The sequence below is a fragment of the Lepisosteus platostomus genome, chromosome 12 (genome assembly GCF_059453375.1).
Source record: "Lepisosteus platostomus isolate fLepPlt1 chromosome 12, fLepPlt1.hap1, whole genome shotgun sequence".
Lineage (NCBI taxonomy): Eukaryota > Metazoa > Chordata > Actinopteri > Semionotiformes > Lepisosteidae > Lepisosteus > Lepisosteus platostomus.
In genome coordinates this window covers 37,333,888-37,352,950 of record NC_142622.1, presented here as the reverse complement: position 1 = coordinate 37,352,950, position 19,063 = coordinate 37,333,888, and the positions used below count along the sequence as shown (strand labels likewise).

The 19,063-nt window shown below is 35.1% G+C and overlaps 1 protein-coding gene across 3 annotated transcripts in view; it reads left to right on the top strand.

Annotated features, from left to right (window-relative positions):
* Positions 1-19,063, top strand: part of khdrbs3 (KH domain containing, RNA binding, signal transduction associated 3) — a 147,310-nt gene that overhangs the window by 98,583 nt on the left and 29,664 nt on the right. For 2 of the 3 annotated variants that reach the window (XR_015925760.1, XM_088601846.1), the window contains exons 4-6: positions 4,953-5,099; positions 5,659-5,798; positions 6,573-6,762. Coding sequence is in view for 2 of the 3 variants with exons in the window: in XM_088601846.1 (XP_088457972.1) it covers positions 4,953-5,099; positions 5,659-5,798; positions 6,573-6,762 (477 nt within the window). In the remaining variant the exon portion in view is untranslated. The remainder of the gene's footprint in view (positions 1-4,952; positions 5,100-5,658; positions 5,799-6,572; positions 6,763-19,063) is intronic. The other variant, XM_088601848.1, reaches the window with a different exon arrangement.

Here is a 19,063-nt window from a genome sequence, read left to right as displayed (position 1 = left end):
TTATTATTGGTTTCCCCTGAGAATTATTGCCCTGCTTTAAATGTTTATTTGATCTCAATGACAAAGAGTGCTCTGTGCCTTGCCCCATGAAGATTGGCTTTGGTGCCTCTGGCTTGCTATTAAGTATAAATTGTTCTGTATGTTTGAACAAATACAGTCATGTTTTACAATGGGAACTTTTGTTAACTTCTTTATTGAAGCACCCTTTTATTTGAAAATAGAAAATGCAGTTCTGATCAATGTGATCGATAAGCATGAGTACTTTTTATTTATCAATAGGAAAACACTAACACCCAGAGGGATCCCTTAAAATGGGTACATTTGGTTCATCTGTGGGTTACCAAAACAAAACTAATTACAGCAAAAATGGTGCTGCTGGAAGTATATTAAAAATTTCTGGTCAGTGGGAAAGCATTTGAAATGGGATGCATAATGAGAATTATTTCAATACATCTATTTAACTTGTAATTCTAATTCCACTGAAGCTGGACTAATGTACACAATGTCCTTCATTGCAACAAATGAGTCTTGAACTTATTAGATTTTCTTTTTTTCTGTTAAAATATAAATGACATCAATGTCTTTATCTCTAAAGTCATTAAAACATTCAATGTATTATTGTTGTATTTGTTTACATACAAGTACAAAGAGATAAAAAATCAACTGTCAAGGGCAGACTTCTTATAATTGCTTCAATTAATTAATGTCCAGCACGATGTTTCCTTTAATGCCTTGTGTGCCATTCAAATGATATTCATCATATACTGTATTATTCTAAAATGATTTATGTTTAACACATATCCACAATGGGCATCCCACTGAAATCTTTAATGTAATGCTTCCCTGTTTGGTGTACATCCTTTCAATGAGGCCAAGATTTGTTATCTTCTAGGCTCTTTACATGGAGCACAAGAGTATTCTCAGCATGAGAAACACTGTATTAGTGAACACGAAAGGATGGAATTTAATCCCTGGTGTAGACAAATTACATGGCTGTGTCCTGCCTACCACTGTACTTGTATAAATACACTTGAATAGCTGGAGGGAGGGTGAAGGCTAGTAAACAAAGGCTAATTAAGCTGTATACTTTGGGTCTTCATCATTTTAATGAGTCCCTAATGCTTGTCCATGTAGTCTAGGTGTATTTATACAGCTACTGCACATCTTTTTTTGCTTTTGTATTTCTGATCTAAAGGCAACTGAACACTTCATACACATTTACAATTACATAGGCCCTGTCTAGTGTATCATATATGAGCACTATGTGCAGTGTAATTTAAAATTGAAATATATACAAATATAATTGAAGTTGATTTTAGTCATAATGAAAATATGAAAAAATCACCTTGCCCATTTTAGCATGCAGAGTATGAAACAAAACAATGTGATTAAATATTTAGCTCCATTATCAGTTGGGTGCTTAAGTATGTATGCTTTGTATGTTCACCCCATGTTTATGGAATTTCTTCCAGGTGTTCTTATTTCCTCCCACAGTCCAAAGATACACTGGTACGTTAACTGCCTTCTGGAAAAAATGGCCCTGGTGTGAGTGTGTATTGCCCTGCGATGGACTGGCGTCCCGTCCTTCATGTACCCTGTATAACGTCCATTGCTTGCCTATATAATAATATAATATAATATAATAAACTGCTAGACTCTGCATTCCCTGCAAACCTTAATGCATGGATGAATGAAAATGCAAACCTATTTTAGCAAGATAATTTGGAAACTGCTTAAGCTTGGACTGCTGGAAGAACACATATTTCTTGAAGGAAAAACCCTATAAGGGCTCAAGACTCAAGGATACAAAAGATCTTTCATTATAAATTTTCAACTTCATGAACATACTTTACATTGTTGGCGAGACCCACCTTTACAAAGATGCCTAGAAAACCACAACCAATTCCCTAGTATGTTACAGTTTACAGTACTGAGACGGATGGAAATGAGCATCCGGTACCTTATATTAGCCATAAGTTATCACCTGCAGAAAAAATTATACTATTGTACTATTGAAAAAGAGTGTTCAGCAATTCAATGAGAATTAGATTCATTGAGGTAATATTTGCTATTTGCCAGAGCCCATCTCAGCGAGCAATGGGACTGTCTTGTCCCAAAACTAGAGTGCCCAGGGGAAACACAGGGTCGACCAATTTTCCAAAGTACCACAGTGAAATGTTTAGACCATTCTTCTTGGTACTTCTTGGTTGATTCAGGATTGCTTATAGGCACAGTTTTCATTTTTTTCCCACAACATGATTCAAGTCATGGTTTGCCTAGGCAACTCAAGAACATACACTTTCTTATTCTTAAGTCACCTCAATGTAGCTTTGGTCTCGTACATTGTGTCAATATCCTGTTTTAGGTCAGAAGCAGGCTTTTCTCCAAGATTTATCTAGTACTTTGCTCCAACTATGTTCCTAGCTGGTATGATAAGCTCCCCAGTTCCTGCCAATGAGAAGCAAAACTACAACATACTGTAATTCTGCTACCACCATGTTGGGCAGTAGGGTATTTAGGTTGGGCTTGCATCACATGTGAAACATTGCATTTAAAATAAAAGGTTCAAACTTTTTCTACCCTGATCACAAAACATGTTTGCAGAACCACTTAAATACAGTAGTTAGTTGAAAACTACATGTGAGATTTATGAGTCAAGTGTGTTTTCCTTCCATCTCAGTCATTGAACTATAGATCTTTCAAAATTGCTGTTGGTCCCGCAGATGTATCCTTAACTGGTTTTCTCTTTGCCTGGTTGCTCCCATAGGAGGAACAGCCAGATCTAGACAATGTCCGAGAGATACTGTACCTGCATGATGTACATTTAGCTTTTAATGATCAACTTCACAGTTCTCAAGGGGATTTTCAGTGTTTTTGAAGCATTCATATCTTTCTCTTTGTAATTTTCAATCACTTTATCGGTGTTGTTTTAAGAGCATCTTGGTCTTCAGAGTTGAATCGTTTAATGGAATTCACTATCTGACCAAGGGACCTTACAGAGATGCATTTGCTGTAAAATCATGTAAAACAACTATTATTGCACACTGATTCCACTTAATCTACTGTTACCTGTTACCAACAAAGGGTTTGAATACTTAGGCAATCAGGACTTATCCATTTCTCTTTCATATTAATAATCTATTTTTCTTTCATTTTAGTTTTCACTTTGAATGTGAGGAATAGAGTGTATATAAAATATAAATTTCAAAGACTCATGACTGCATGCTGTACATGTACTTAGGACTTCAATTTAATGTGCCACCTAATGAATGGCACCACCTACAGTATACGACACTGTTCGTGGTCATCATAAAGGACTTTTGCTCAGATGTTTTGTCTCGGAGGGAAGAGTCTCACCCACTGCTCCCAACAATATCATTTAAACCAGCAAACAGGTTTTTCTTAAGAGTTTTCCCATTCCTGTACTGGACTGATGCATCCTTGCTTAGCTTCTGAGACCTGATGTGATCACACTAAAGATGGTAATTCTGCTGCTCTAAGTAATAAGCTGTTACTTTATACTTTGTATTTTAAAGAAGTTAGAACTAAATTACTGCTTGAATTATCCTTAAACTTTTAGATCTCATAACAATGCAAAATGAAAACGCAGCCATCCACATCTCACATCAGTAGCTCATTGGTTACATACTGTGCTTAATACTTTTTTCATTTCAAATAGTGAATAGAAGAAATTGTTGAAATTTTAAGTTAAAGTATTCTTTGCGATAAAGTACTAAACTCAAGTAATGTGATTACATAAAAAACATCGAGGTTGTCTGTGTTTGCTTCCTACGCTGAGTTCAAATTGGCAAATTCAATAGACTACAAATGTGTATAAATAGCCATTCAAAAAGACAAGCTTTTAATTACCACAAGAACATCTGGCTCTAATGGCACAATTGTAAGATAAGTTGCAGAATGATAGGCTTCAATAACCAGCAGACTACTCCATAGAAACCATATAAATTTCCTGTTCAATCTGCGTAATCGTTTTCAGGCTGCAAAGGTGAAAGCACAATGTATTGCAGAAAGAAATAACTTACACATCTGAACATGCAAAGTCAGGGTCTGTTCACACGTAATATATTGACTGCTGAGAGACAAATACTGTGCTCTCAGATGGCTGATCGGGTCTATGTGTCAGTGAGGGCAGTGCTGTGTTAATGCTAAGGAAAATCATACCCAACACTAACTTCATTTGTACAGTGTATCATGCTTCATAAAGAAAATGTATCACAATTTTTTTTGTCAATAAAAATGTCCTTGATTTCCGTTTATTTCTAGGTTTCGATTATTTTATGAATTCTTTTAAATATCTTATGCTTCTTTCAAGACAAATATTGCAGTAATCTAAACTTATAGTTTAACTGCTACAATTAAATCTTCAAAACTGGATGGTGATGCTTAGTCTTTGTAGTGGAATTGATTCAATTTGAAATAACACTAGAATGAATGAAAATATGCAGAAAATTGTGAATTAAAATTCCCTTTCCATATATTTCTGTCTGAACACTTTAATTCACTGTGTGAGGCCGTCGTGATCAAAATCTGCTGATTTAGGTTCTGTAAACACAACTTTTGAAAATATGATCCTGTATATTTACATGAAATAAATAGAGCTTGAGTGCTTACAATGGTCACATGAATGAAACGTCTCCTGTTTTCCTTGGTTAACTTTTTTTTTCTGAAAGCTGCATGCATGGATAAACAGATTGTCTGCTTTTTATAGGAAAACAATAGATTTTGGTCATAGATAGACAGGCAAGACGTGTCTGATCTTATTCCACTGGCACCAAAGCCTGTTTAAGAAGCCAGCTTGATTATTGACATACTGTACTGTATGTTATCTCTACCACAGTGATTTCAGAAAGCTGGTCCTGTGAGGCTGATTTCCAATGCAGCCGATGTAGCATTTTATTATGTGGAGCCACTGATATTGTTGTGCTTTGCAGGAAGAAGAGCTTCGAAAGAGTGGTGAGGCTAAGTACCAGCATCTGAATGAGGACCTTCATGTGCTCATTGAAGTGTTTGCTCCACCAGCAGAAGCCTATGCTAGAATGGGGCATGCACTTGAAGAAATCAAAAAGTTTCTCATACCAGTACGTATCTTGTCTGGCTTTTGAGCAATAGATACCAGTGCTTAGTGTTAAAGGACAATGGTTATGGCAACTGTTAATTTATCCGATATCTACTTTATATGTACCCACTCTCAGTCTAAAAAAGTATAAAATATTGAAACATATTAGCACAATTTATTTTATTACTGAAATTAAAAAAAATGTATATATACTGGTAATAGAATAAGAAAAGAATGCATATTTTCTTGTACTTCTCTTTTTAAATATCAGGCTCAAATATTAAGACATAAATAACTATGTCAATCCCTTCCTTTCAGCTGTGATTACAGACTATTAATAAACATCAAATATGTATCTGCACGTATTTGGGAAGCAACTGTAATGAGTATAGTTATCTGTGATATTAAAACTTGCTGTATCCTAATATCAGCAAAGAATCAGAAATATTTGTTGCCTTAGGAAATGTTGTTCCAGTAAGTAGATTAATTAAATATTGCTGGGCTGTAACCTGTAGATAAATTAAGTAATTTAATATGGTGTAATTTAATCTCAGTACTCTATGCTTGTGCTCCATCTTCAGGATTACAATGATGAAATCAGACAGGCACAACTTCAGGAGCTGACATATCTAAATGGAGGGTCTGAAGATGCAGAAGTGCCATCTGTAAGGGGAAAAACAGTTGCAAGAGGGAGAGGAACACCAGCCCCTGGATTGCCCAGGTATAAATCTTCAACATCACTTATTTTATTTCTTACGTTATTGAATAGAATAATGGAAATGAATGAACACTTTTAATTTTGGTTTTGTGATTATTCCAAAAAGATTGTGCGTGTATTTCAAAGCAAACATCTGTCGATGTGTCTGTCGAGAGAAGACTGTGAATGTGTTTTAGTTACAGTAGCTCTCTCCATTTTGTACCACTGAAGAAAGAACAAATAAAATAGACTTTTAATTCCACTTTCATGGATGTAAAGTCAAAATTATCAGTCATGTAAAGCAGATTTATATTAATTTCCATAATAATATTCCTATAATGCCCATTTAATCAACTATTGGATTTAGAAGTCTGATTAGTTGGTTCTGCCTTTCAGCATTCTGAAACTGTGAGACCAAATAGTAGATTAATAGGTATTTCTTTTGGCATAAGTGGGATGTTGAAATATTTCAGGAAAACATCAAGGGCTGTTTTAGCTACTTAGTAATTGTGAGGTGTAGTGCTCATGCTGCACTTAGAATATGATTGAATTCAGGAGCATGCAGCTTCAGACAAGAGCACCTTTGTTGGACCATATTAATATTGATGTTCATAAAGCTTAAAGCTGCAGTCACTTTATTTTTCTTCGATGTAATTAATGGCACAAACTCCTAAATCTAACAATGCTCATTTTTATATTGGTTTCTGGGCGATTTGTATTCAACTGACAAAGCTCAGCATTAAATACAGTGGTAAAATCTTATCTTTTCACTCTGTTTATCCTAAAACCTAATCCTAGAAGTCGCGGAGGGGTCCCCCCACCCCAGGCTGTGGTGCCCCGGGGCGCCCCTGCCCCTAGAGGAGCGCCTCCTGCTCGAGTCACTGTGGCCAGAGGACGGAGCCTACCTGCACAGAGAGCAAGAGGGGCGCCACCACCTGCAGGATACAGACCTCCGCCTCCCCCAGCACAGGATACATACGGGGAATATGTGAGTGCTTGACAATTTACCTACTGTGCTTAGGTCTGTGCTAACCAAATGAACAGCTAATATTGGTTTTAATTCAGTACCCAAAGCCGGAGATGTGGGTACACATTTTAAATTGCCATGAAATTTATCACTTTGCAGATGCTTCGTCAGTTCATTACAGAAACTAAATTCATTGTAAGATGAATAGATCCTTAGATACAGAACACTTAAATCACTTTTCGAGGTGTTAAAAGCCAGCGACATAGGCTGGGAGAGTTTTGTAGCAGGCACTGTAGTACACCAAGACGTTATACCACACTCCTTTTCATTGTCCTCCATACTTGTCAGTAAGTTTTGAAGTGAATGCATTGCAAGTGCACACACTTTATCTTAAAATATTATATGTGTTATCCATTAAACTTTGGGCAAACATGTGTTGGTGCAAAGTTAAGTGCTATTTGTGAGATGCAACATGTTAGTTTGAGGACTGCTGAGAGAATAGACATGATAAAGCACTTCAAGCACATCACACAGATCAATTTAAGGTAAAAATAATAACAAACTTGTCTTAACTATTTCTATTTATTGTTGGTATGTTCCATAGTACATTGTATGTACAGTATATATCTGAACTGTACATGTGGGGAATGTATCTGAAGCTAATATCACTACTCCACATGGATATTAATTCCACTTTATAAGTTGTTTCGCTCTAAGCTATATTATGGATTTATTGTATAAGGGGAACTTCTGTACCTTTATATGATTATGCTTTGCTTTAGTTACAATACAGTAGTTCCACTTTGCACTAGCATCCACTTTCTAACCACTTCATCCAATTCAGGGTCACGGTGGAGCAGAAGCCTATCCCAGCAAGCAATGGGTGCAAGGCAGGATGCACCCTGGACTGGACGCCAGTCCTTCACAGGGCACACACACACACATACACTACCGTATAAGGGCCAATTTTCCCAGAAACCAAGTAGGAAAACTTGGAAAACCATGAGAACACAGGTAGATAACACCCTGGATTGAGCCTGGATTAAGAATTGAGCCCAGGGCCCCAGCACTTCAAGGCAGCAATGCTAATCATTGAACCACCATTCCACCCAGCATAATTCCATCTAGGTAAATATGATTAAAATATATGCTGAACCTTTGAAAAAATGTGTTTGTCAAGGGAAAAGACTATTATTTCAAGTGATTTGGTTTTTAGCTGAACTGTTAAACTGACTTTTTGGATGAGGTTTAAGACATAATTTTAATTGTTTCTTAGTTTTTCAGTTTCCCCAATTCTGTGTCTGCAAGTTATTTAAGTGTATATTTCAACGGAATTGTTTTTGTATAATAGAGGTTTTAATCACATATTAGATGATGAGGTGGAAAATCAGATAACCATTTTAGGTATGCAACTTTGAACCGTGAACTTTGACCTGAACCTTATTAAAAAATAACAAATAATGAAAATTATTTTTTGTGTGAGATATATAACAAAGCCCACATGTTTTGAAATCATATCAATACTGTCTTAATGTAGAAGAACGTATACACTTTATTAACAGCAGCGGTTATCTGCGACACACAGCAAATTAATTATTTGCTTGTAAACTGGTGCCCTCAACTCCTCAGAGGTGTTAAAATCTTCCATTTATATAAACCATAAGCTAACTTGCTAAGGCACATCGTTCAGGTGCAGATGGGACATTGCTTAGAGGAACATTCAAAAGCGAGATTTGCATATTTATTTGCAGAATGCATGTGAACCCATGAATTTTAATTTAGCTGATGTTTATTATATATTTTGAAAGGTATTGGAATAACTTTGCTATGCCTATTCACTCCTAAATGCTGATTTTAAAACTTCACAAACTTCTGTACCTTGGCATATTTTATTTGGAGGAATGTACTGTGTGCATTTATTATTTTGCAGAACTCTTATAAGGTTCTTTGCCTACTTTGCAGTGTTATATCTGTAGAAACAATGCACAATGACTGCCCTTTAATTGTAAATAAACCTGTTTTACAATTTGTCAAAAACATCAGTGATCTCTAACTACAATGATCTTTGACACATCAGTGGTCTTTATGTGCTGTTCAGATCATTCTTGGTTTTTTTTTCTAAAGCCAGTGCGATTCCTTAACATTTGTTAATGCAGAAGATGAATCAGTCATATTATAATAAATGTGACTGCAGAGGAGGAAAAAAGGTTTAAAGAGCACTATACGCATTAGCTTTGAAAGCTGTTTATGAAAGAAAGGATCCTGAAATCTTCTGAGGAAAAACTACATTTGTGGTGTCTTGACTATGACTAAGACTTTATTTTTCATACAGTATGTTAGAGTGCCGCATACCACTCAGTGATCTTTGACTACAGGACTGTGCTGTTCAGACAGTTCTTTTTTAGTAACTAGGGAGGAAGTATGTGCTCATTGAGAAAACAACTGTTCTTTAACACTTTTTAATGCAGAAGATGGGACAGTCATATTGTAAGAAATGGGACTATAGAGGAAATTCAAAGGTTTAAAGATCACTAAACACATTCACCTCTGTAAGCTTTTTGCAAAAGAAATTATCTGACAGTCTTTTAAGGAAAGATAAATGTAATAGATTGTAATTGCTTCATCTTCTGCCATGCTATTGTAGATCTGCTTGTATGTTTGGAATAATATTCTTTCTGCATGATCCAATTTAATCTCAGGTTCAGCTAAGTGGATCACCTGAAATTCTCTTTAAAACATGCAGATAAATTGATGCAATGCTAAAAACATGGTTCTGTCAATGATGGCAAGTGATCTACATCCTGAAGCAGCAAAGTAGCCCCAAACTATGATACTCCCAAAACCATTCTTGATGGTCAGGATGAGGTTCTTCTGTTTTAAGGCAGTGTTTGACTTGCGCCACACAAAAACAAATTCCCATTGTGGCCAGAAAGATCAAATGTCTTTCCAGAGGGCATTTTTGCAGTCTTGTGAATCATCCATGAGCACTCTGGGTGGCTAAATTCTTTGTAGAGAGTAATGGTTTCCACCTGTCAATCCTCTCAATCAGTATTTTCCCATTCAGGCAAGACAGCTTACATTAGCTGCTGGGATAATGACCTACAGAGACTCAGACTTTACTCTGAGGTTCTTTGTAACTTTCTGTCACTCCTTCCAAAGTTGGGTTTAGGGAGATTTTGGCAGAATAACTGGTCCTAGGTAGAGTCATATTTGTAGGTTATCTAACAGTGGATGATTGAAGCCTTGGATGGTTTTGTAATCCTTTTCAGCCTGCTGAATATCTACTATTTTTTGTGCCATTATTTAACCACCTGATTCTAATTATCCCCTCAATATGTTAAGTAAACTAGAGGTTAACTTATTATTTCATGTACACTAATTCTTAATTATTAATTTTCTTCAATGTCATACACCATTACATCTCAATAAGCATTGAATCAGTAAATATAAACCCTTTTGGTTATTTAATAAAAGACCAGTTTCTATTAAATTAGGGTATCATGGAAATTGTAATTGACATAATTATACTGTATTGGAGATTTACAAACTTATTAGCACTGTAGCTGTATAGTTCTACCAAAGTTTTGCATGATTCTTTTACATAGATACAAAAATGCAAACGGTACACATGCACACAATTTACAGTACCTGTGTCATTATAAGCCAATGTGTTTAAAATCATATTTATACATTGCTTAAGTTGTAGAAGACTTCTGTATTAGTAAATGAACATGAAGATTACAGAATATATTTTGGTTTTGAATATTCAATAACTGTAAAAAATGTAAGATCACTTAAGCACTGTACGCATTGTACGTAATTTTGCAGAGGTTAATAATGAGTCTGCTTTGGCCTGAAATAAAGGTCCTGGCACGAACACTGCTTATTTAATAGACAGCTTTTGATAAAGGTTACCTCACCTGGAAACAGATCTGCAAGCCCGTACCTGACAACATCTGACTGATTGATTCAGAAGTAGTGCACAAAGGCAGGAGGTCATTGAAAATGTCTTTTAGACCAGCTGTTCCCCATCATTGTCGCAGTTGTAAACTGCTCCCAAGACACTAGCACCTGTACATCAAAGATAGCAGCAACATCTGCCAGATGATAAATCTGTTGAAATGACTGCAAATTATTGGTAGAATAAGTGCCATATTCATTTGATGGTGAGATGTGTTATAACTGTCAGCCTAATGCTGTTTATTGAATAATGTGATGTGTATAGTGTGTTTGGGGTGTTTAAGAAAGAAAGGAGTGTATATGGCGTATAGTTATTATTTGTTTATAAAATGAATGACTGAATCTTTATAAAAGGGATTGAAAAATCCAGAGTATGTAAAATGACCAAAGTAACCAACTGAAGGCAGTACCTTTCCCTTTATGGGGTATGAACAAGATGTATCTTGAGCTGATTCTGCTTAAGGGATGAAAGCAGAGGATGAAATCTCCACTCTGAGAAAGAGTAGATGTAAACACCATCCATCCAGGTGTTCTGCAATTTCACACATTGTTAGGGATGTTTTTTTTTATTTGTTTTCATGTGCTTATAGAGATTTCAATTAATGCTCATAATACATAGGATTCAGTAATTATTACAGTTGCTAACAGATCAAATTTCTTGTTGCATCTGTACAAAGTTGTCTTTCAGTCTTGTGAAACGCAATGACATGATTAATGAACAGCAACATGTACAGGTTTGTGTGTGCATGTTACTGTAACGAAGAATCATAGCTGCAGTGGATGTTTTCACTTGTCAAGACAGAATTTCAGCTCAAGCTGTGGCATTAAAAAATATGCTATTGCTATAGTTGAAGTAAAATATGCAGAAACCAATGTGGGACACTGAATATGATGTTTGGGAGCCAACTGATTTATGTATTGTATAGAGTAGGTTGAAAGTTAGCAGACGTCAGCACAGTTGTCTGATAATCATGTTGCTTGGTCATTCTTTACTCAGATGGTAATTTCATTTTGAATCCTTTCAGAAATAGGTTGTGCAGCTAGTCATATCTGATTGCTGAAAATCTAATTTCCAGAAAAAATAAAATCTCAAATCTGATTATACTGTGTTACTGACCAGATTTCTAAATCTGATTGCACAGTAATTACATTGAAACATTAGTTCATACCATATGTGGAACATGAAAACACCCCTTTGTTTCATGTAATTCAATCACATTTTTTCTTCCAGATTTTAAAATAATGGATGGTTAATATACCACATTGATGCTACAGTATGAAGCAGAATAAAAATGGAGACTTTAAAAGACCATTTAAATTTTAAAAAAGTTTACAAACAGGATGCCATTCAGCCCATTTAGTTCATTTCTTTATTCTGATCTGATGTAATTCAGTTGTTCCTAGAAAGAAGTCTGTGTAAAGTTTTCCTCTGTTGCATAGTTCATTGTTAATTCTGAAAATGTTCAATCTTTAAATTTGAGTTTATGGAATACTTGAATACCCCTCTCAACCTTCTTTAATCAAGGCTAAAATCATTTAGTTTATTGGTCATTTAACGATTTATTTACAAGATTCCTTCTCCAACCTTACCCCTAACTGGGACATAATACAGGAGAATATTTCCACAACGTCTAGAGACACTGCACATCAGTTATTAATTTTAAACTGGTCCAGATATTTCATGCTACACCATACAGTAGGGTGAAATACATTTAAAATAGTAAAAATCTTTCTGCGGTTATGGGTATGTATTTACATATACTGTATGCTGGAAGTGTCCTAAAATGAATACATTATGGTGACAAGTAGAATCTAACATGGGCTCTCTACTGGGGATCAATGCGCCCCTCTCCCCAGAGGTACTTTTGCTGGTAGATGATGCTCAGCTAACATTTTCAATACAATCTCAAAGTTTACTTTTGGCAGGGATGACAGCAGCTACAGTAAGAAAAACAAGGGTTGGAAGAAGTCTCTCTTTTTCAAGTGTTTGGCTAAGCAATTTTTATGACATCTTAGATTTAAAAGATCCTTGGATCAGTTGCATTCAGCATCCACTAACTACAAACGGTGCTTCTACTATTGTCGATGAGTAGCACTGCTACATAAAGTTCTGTAAAGTTTAGGTTTATTGTCCTTTGTTGTACATGGTGCTGTATATTGCGATATTTTTCCCGCTCTGTTTTTATATCAAAGTTTTATGGGGATTATACAACTGCTGCTTATTGTTTCTTCTTCTCAAAGATGGACTCTAAACTTGAAAATAAAACAAGTCCTCACAAAAAATGAAGGTTCTTTAGCCTGTCAGAGTTGGACAGAATAGTCTCAAGAATGTACCTGGTTCCTCTGGACTGATTTCAGTACATTTCACACAATATCCTAAATTAAGTCTTATGAGTACATTGTACATATTTCACATAACATACAGTACTTCCATTATCAAAAACCACTAATTGTAATAGAGTGTTACAGCGAGCCAGAACCTACCTCAGCAGACAATGAGTGCAAGTGACCCTTGTAATGATGTGTGGTTTGAATTTACTGTAACAGTTAGAAATTTAAATGGTAAACTGCATGAGTGCTTCTATGGATACTATGAGTCAATCATACAAAACAAAAAGTAACATAGCATATGCACACAGATTCAAAGTATACTATTTAAATTTTGATTAATACAACAGCTAATGTGTAAAACAAACCTACAAGACTAAAATATATACTATATATAACAATCTCCCTTGATATACTGTACACGACTGATCACACACTCATATATTACAAAGATTTTAATAGGATCATGTATAGTTATTGATTTTAAACCCTGTTATTATCAACCTCATTATTAAATCAGTCCCATATAACTATAGTATTTCAGTATCCATGCACATCAAGACAAGTCAATATTTATTTAGTGTTGTGAAGAAAACGTTATCAAACATGTACTGGAATAATAGTTTACTTAAAGTTTGTAATGTGAATATTGCATTTTATTCTCATCCAAAGCAAATGCTAGTCAGACCATTCTGTGTTTAATTCAGCAAGGAGACAGAGCTTTTAAGTACAGACAGTGGTAGTCCCAGTCTTTTAATTGAGTAGCTTGTCAGGTCGCCAGGTTTTTGAGTGAGAGAGAGCAGTCATGCCTTCATTGTGGTGCACTGCCTTTTAAGCCCAGTAATCATGGTCGGTGATAGTTTGAGATGTCACCATGTGTAGCATTCTTTTCCACCCATGACTGTTCATTTGATGATTTATATGTAACCACCAGCTAGGGTCCCAGTCCAGATGGGACCAATTAAAGAAAAGGTCTAAATGGAAACTTCATCACTAAGAGGTGTCAAGATGGACCCAACTTATTATGCCCTGGTTTGAGCTAAACTGTGCCAGGGTAAATGTCTGTTCAAGGAAACAGAAGGTTTATTAAAATTTCTCAGATATTTTAATTCTAAGCATAATAGTATACCTTGCTGTTATAATGTTAGCAAGGGACCAGTCCAGGACAGTGCACTCACACATAAAAATACCAATATAGAGACACCGATTGTCATAGATATCATTTTTGGCAGCACTTTTCCCAGATTGTCAAGATTCTATTTCACTCGTTCCAGTAATCATCATGTCACCCACCTAAAAAGCAACATGTATAATTCTTTGGAGAAGATTGTGAATCATGGCTCTGGAAAATTGCTGACAACACTTCAGCCTTAAGTGGATTGAACCTTACGTTTGAGCAAACAGTGGTCATCTTCTGATCATTGCCTCTTACAATCAAATGCCACAAATCCTAACAGTTTTGTACCTCACATGTAGACAGCTTCGATTTTTATTTCTAAATGTTTAAATATGACAGTATTTGAAATGTATAGCTTCTTGCATGATGAGTGCCTCCACACCTTTAATACTCTAAAGCTATACTAAACACCATACTGGCTTCTTTACTGTGCAGTATACTATGCTCTGCATTTGCTATCTGAAAATCCTGTTCATTCTTAGCTGGACTTTCTTAGCATCCTTTGCTCCATGTATTGAAGTCACACTAGACTGAGCCTGTAAATACCACTGTGCTATGTATTGAGCAACATTAAACAACAAATTTGAACACTGATTCATTCAGTTAGATTATTGAAACAGCTGCAATATTTGAACTGCTGTACAATTTCAATGTATCTGACTCTGGTTGTTTTAAATCTTTATATACCATTCCTCCTGGCTTGCCTGCCATGTTGTCCATTGATTTATAAGCTTTAGCACCACATACACCCTAACAAATTGAATGCTTTTTATTCCAATCAGCAATTTTAGCAGCCAACAAGAAGTGTCCCAGACTCTTCAGTATACAGTCCAGTCTTTCTGGTCTTTCAACAACTCACATTGTCTTGTCAGTAACTATTTGGTGTCCTCCATCCCTTTTTGTTTTGTTTTGCCCTCCTGTTTCCACTGCCCGACTCTGCCTTATATCAGAGGATATTCTGAATATCCTTATCAACAGAAGTACTGTATGTTGCCAAAAATTACACTGATAAGAGATTAAAGAGACAAATCCAATGGTTATAACATGCTTGATAACTTTGAATCACAGTTTTAGTTCAACTTTGCTGAGCCAACACAACACATTTCACTGGTAATGCGACTCCTGATATTTGTCCAAGCTCAATGTCATTCTCGGCTTGATATGCTTTATCTTAATGAAGTGTTCTTCACATGTATCCCTTTCACTTCGCACACAGCATAAATGAACCTTTTTTTAACCTTTTCAGCAGTTGCATGATAACAAAAAAGCCACAGTGATGATGTCCAGAGTTACTCACGTTCATTATTTTTTTTACTGTCACATTTTGGTTTGGTCCACAACAGTATAATAAGGGCAATCCTAATTTTTTAACAACACGATTTTCAGATACATTGTAGTGTAAAAATTAAAGTTGTCTCAAAAGATCTGTCTCATATTAATCCTTGTTCTTAAAACTTGGCAGTCATTTAACCATGTTCTAGCCCTTTTGTGCAATCGTTATTTAAAAGGCTGTATCCTTATACAGATGTTGGGCAATGTAAAGAGATAAACAATGCTGTAGGTTGATATTTTTATAATATTTTTTCCATCACAAATTATTTTTAAAAAGTCAAGCACTATTTGTTACACTATAAGATAGATTTTAATGTTAGAATGGATTTTTTTTTTTACAAATTTTGTTAATACAGTTGGAATTGCTCAATTATATTGTGATTTAAAAAAAAATTGTCTTTAAACATTTTCAATTTTAGATACAAACCATAATCTTTAAAGTTGTGGTGGCCTAAATTACCTGATAGTGAAAAAGCTCAGTTTTGCCATTACAAAAATAACCTAAACATTTCAATAGAAATTTTTATATAGAGACCTATAGGTTATCTATAAGTTATTTTTTTTAACAATGCAGCTGTGCATCCCATGTGCATCAGACAGCTTTAATAGAAAGAGTCAAGGCATTGTACAGTAGGAAGTGGTGCTTTCGGGAGCAGGAACATTGGCAGCCCAGTATGTGATCTCCTGTCACAACCTGAGGAACAGAAGCTGAGTCTATCTGATGATGTGTGTAAACGTCCAATAATATGCATGTACTGTACAGTATATATCTGAAAGTTGTTTATTGTACCTACTTTGACAACACTGTAATCCATTGGTAATGCCAACAAAGGTATCTGAATTTGAATTTGAAAATAAAGTAGGAGAGTTAATGTATAGTTAAAAAGAAATGGAGAGTTAGAGTGCTAGTGCAAAACAGGGAAAATAAAGGGCCCTAATACAATTATTCAAAATCCTCAAAGGAACAGACAAAGTCAACCCAGTGGATTTCCTGCAAATGAATAGGGAAACATGAATCAAAGAGCACAAAGAAAAACTGCATGAAAGTGCATTTAAAACCAAAAATAGGGGGCACCTGTAGGATGCAAGAAGTAAAAGAGTAGCTCAGTGATGATGTGAATGGATTTATTCTAGGAAAAGCCTATCTGGAGAGCAAAGTCAAGGAAAGTTGGAAAATGAGTTTAGGATGGTAGCAATACTTTTTTAAATTAAGGACTAATGATTAAGGTACAGTGGATTTCATATATAACAATATAACTACACCTCACACCGCAGCAGGAAGGACTGGTTACTGTAAAGAAACCTGTTGAAAGAATGGAAGAAAATCAGATTTGAACATTTAATAGCAGTGAGTGCATGTAAAATATGAAGTCTTAAAATTATTTGTTTTATTTTTAAAAGTCAGTTAGCTTGAATTAAAATTAGCTTGACTTGACAAATTATTTGATGCAAGTTATGTACGTTTCCCATTCTGCTACTGTGCTAACAGTTTTAAATATAGACTCAAAACCTTGTTCTTTAGAAACAATTTTATTTAATTGGCATCTGTCTGCCTCTTTGCATCTTCTATTACATTCTAAACTCTTCGATTTCTTTGTGCTAATTTTATCTCCTTTATCTTGTTTGTACTTTTCTGTAAAGAGCTTTGAGAAGTTGTGGCAAGTTTTAATAAAAGACAGTGTCTTAATACAGAATATGTACTTTGTTCATTTGCATTTATTGTATGTGTATTCCAAGGTTAGTACAAGCACCACGTACTAAAATATGCAGCAGGATTAGTATTCAAGTACATAAATTCTAATTGTGTCATTTGGTAAATGCAATTCAAAATCTTGCATGTGGGGATTTGTTTTCTGCTTAGTCTCCAAACTATTAATTTAAAGTACATATTTCAAAACAGATGGATCTGGTTAATAAGTATCTACTATCATCACAAAGATGCATCACAAAGACTGATGTACTGTATTTTATTGAATACAAATCTCATTTATTCCGAATTAGGATTGATGTATTTCAGCTACTCTTTGATGTCTGACTTAGGGGGTAATGTTGAAGTGCAAACAGATGTTGAGAGAGCAACATATAGTATATAATTACCAATTATAATCAAACATCCTGACACCAGGGATAGAATTTAGTCTGTCAGTCATTCATAGTAGCAATACCTCGTGTAGGTCAAATATTTTAGGTCCTAATAAATCCCAGTCAATTAACATTTACAGTATTTGGTATAACTTTTCACTACATAAAGTGAGTACAGACGATGTAGTATTTTTCTTTGACTTGGACTAAATAATGCTTATAAGACTCGTACTCATTGTATACTTCATTTCTATATTTTATTCTATGCTATTACTGCATTATTAATTGATCTGAAATTAAAAGATTTTAGAATTAAAATCACAACCTGAAGTGTGGTATTACAGTAGCTGAAATGGCTTTAAATGCAACATTTAACCTGAGAAACAGATCTGAGAGGTACTTCCTGATTTCCTTCAGTCAACAAAAAATGTCCAGGGACATGTTTTCAAATGATGGAATCAAATATAATAAATCTGAATTTTGATTATAGCACATTAAGATTCCATTTTTAATCTTCAGCGGTGGTAAACTGAAATTACCAGAGCCCACTGGTGACTGTTGGTCTTGATGTTTGGTGAAAATATTACATACCACAATGTACAGTAAGATGACACAGTTAATGTGCTATACATTATAAGGACAGGAAAGAGTCCTCCAAATTAAAGATCTGTCATTTCAATGAATTTACTTTAATTTCACTGAAGTGTTCATGTACTGTGCAGAAAGAGCCAATCAATCAAATAATACATATCATAACAATGAGTCTTATGTCAAATCTTATGACATAATGGCATCAGACGTCACGTTTTCCAGCTTTACATGCCATTCTGTTAACAGCATCACTCTCATTTTATGTTTGCCACTGTTGTCTAAATACATATTTCATCCCCAAAAGCAGAATTACAACACTGAGTGAATCTATATGTATTTAATGTCATTAATAGTATTGATTCTTACTTTATCATTGTTTAGCTTGTGCAGTATTGCAAGATTAAAAAATATCTTTGCATATTTTAAATAAGCTTTCTAAACAATGTGGTGCTTCCTTTTACAAGAATCTTATTCCAATAGAAATGTCTGCCACTCTACTGTCAGTTTAATATTTCAGACACAGATGACTAAAAACCAACATTGCCATTAGGAATGGCTGCAACCAACTTTAAGAGGAGAAAGGATCTTCCTACACAACAGTGGATTTTGAAGTTCATTGTAATGAGTATCGTTTTAGTTTTGCCGAGCAGAAACTCAGGTCCTTATTAATCTGAAACTTTGTTCAAGAGATAACAACTTCATTAGATGCTAATGAGACCATTTCAAGTTCATATGAGCTGTGAACATGAGTGGACTGGCATGACAGACTGGCACTTAACATTCAGTAAAATGTGCAGCTACAGTACATTACTATGAATTCAAGAACATTATGTTTCAGGAACAGTGTTTGTT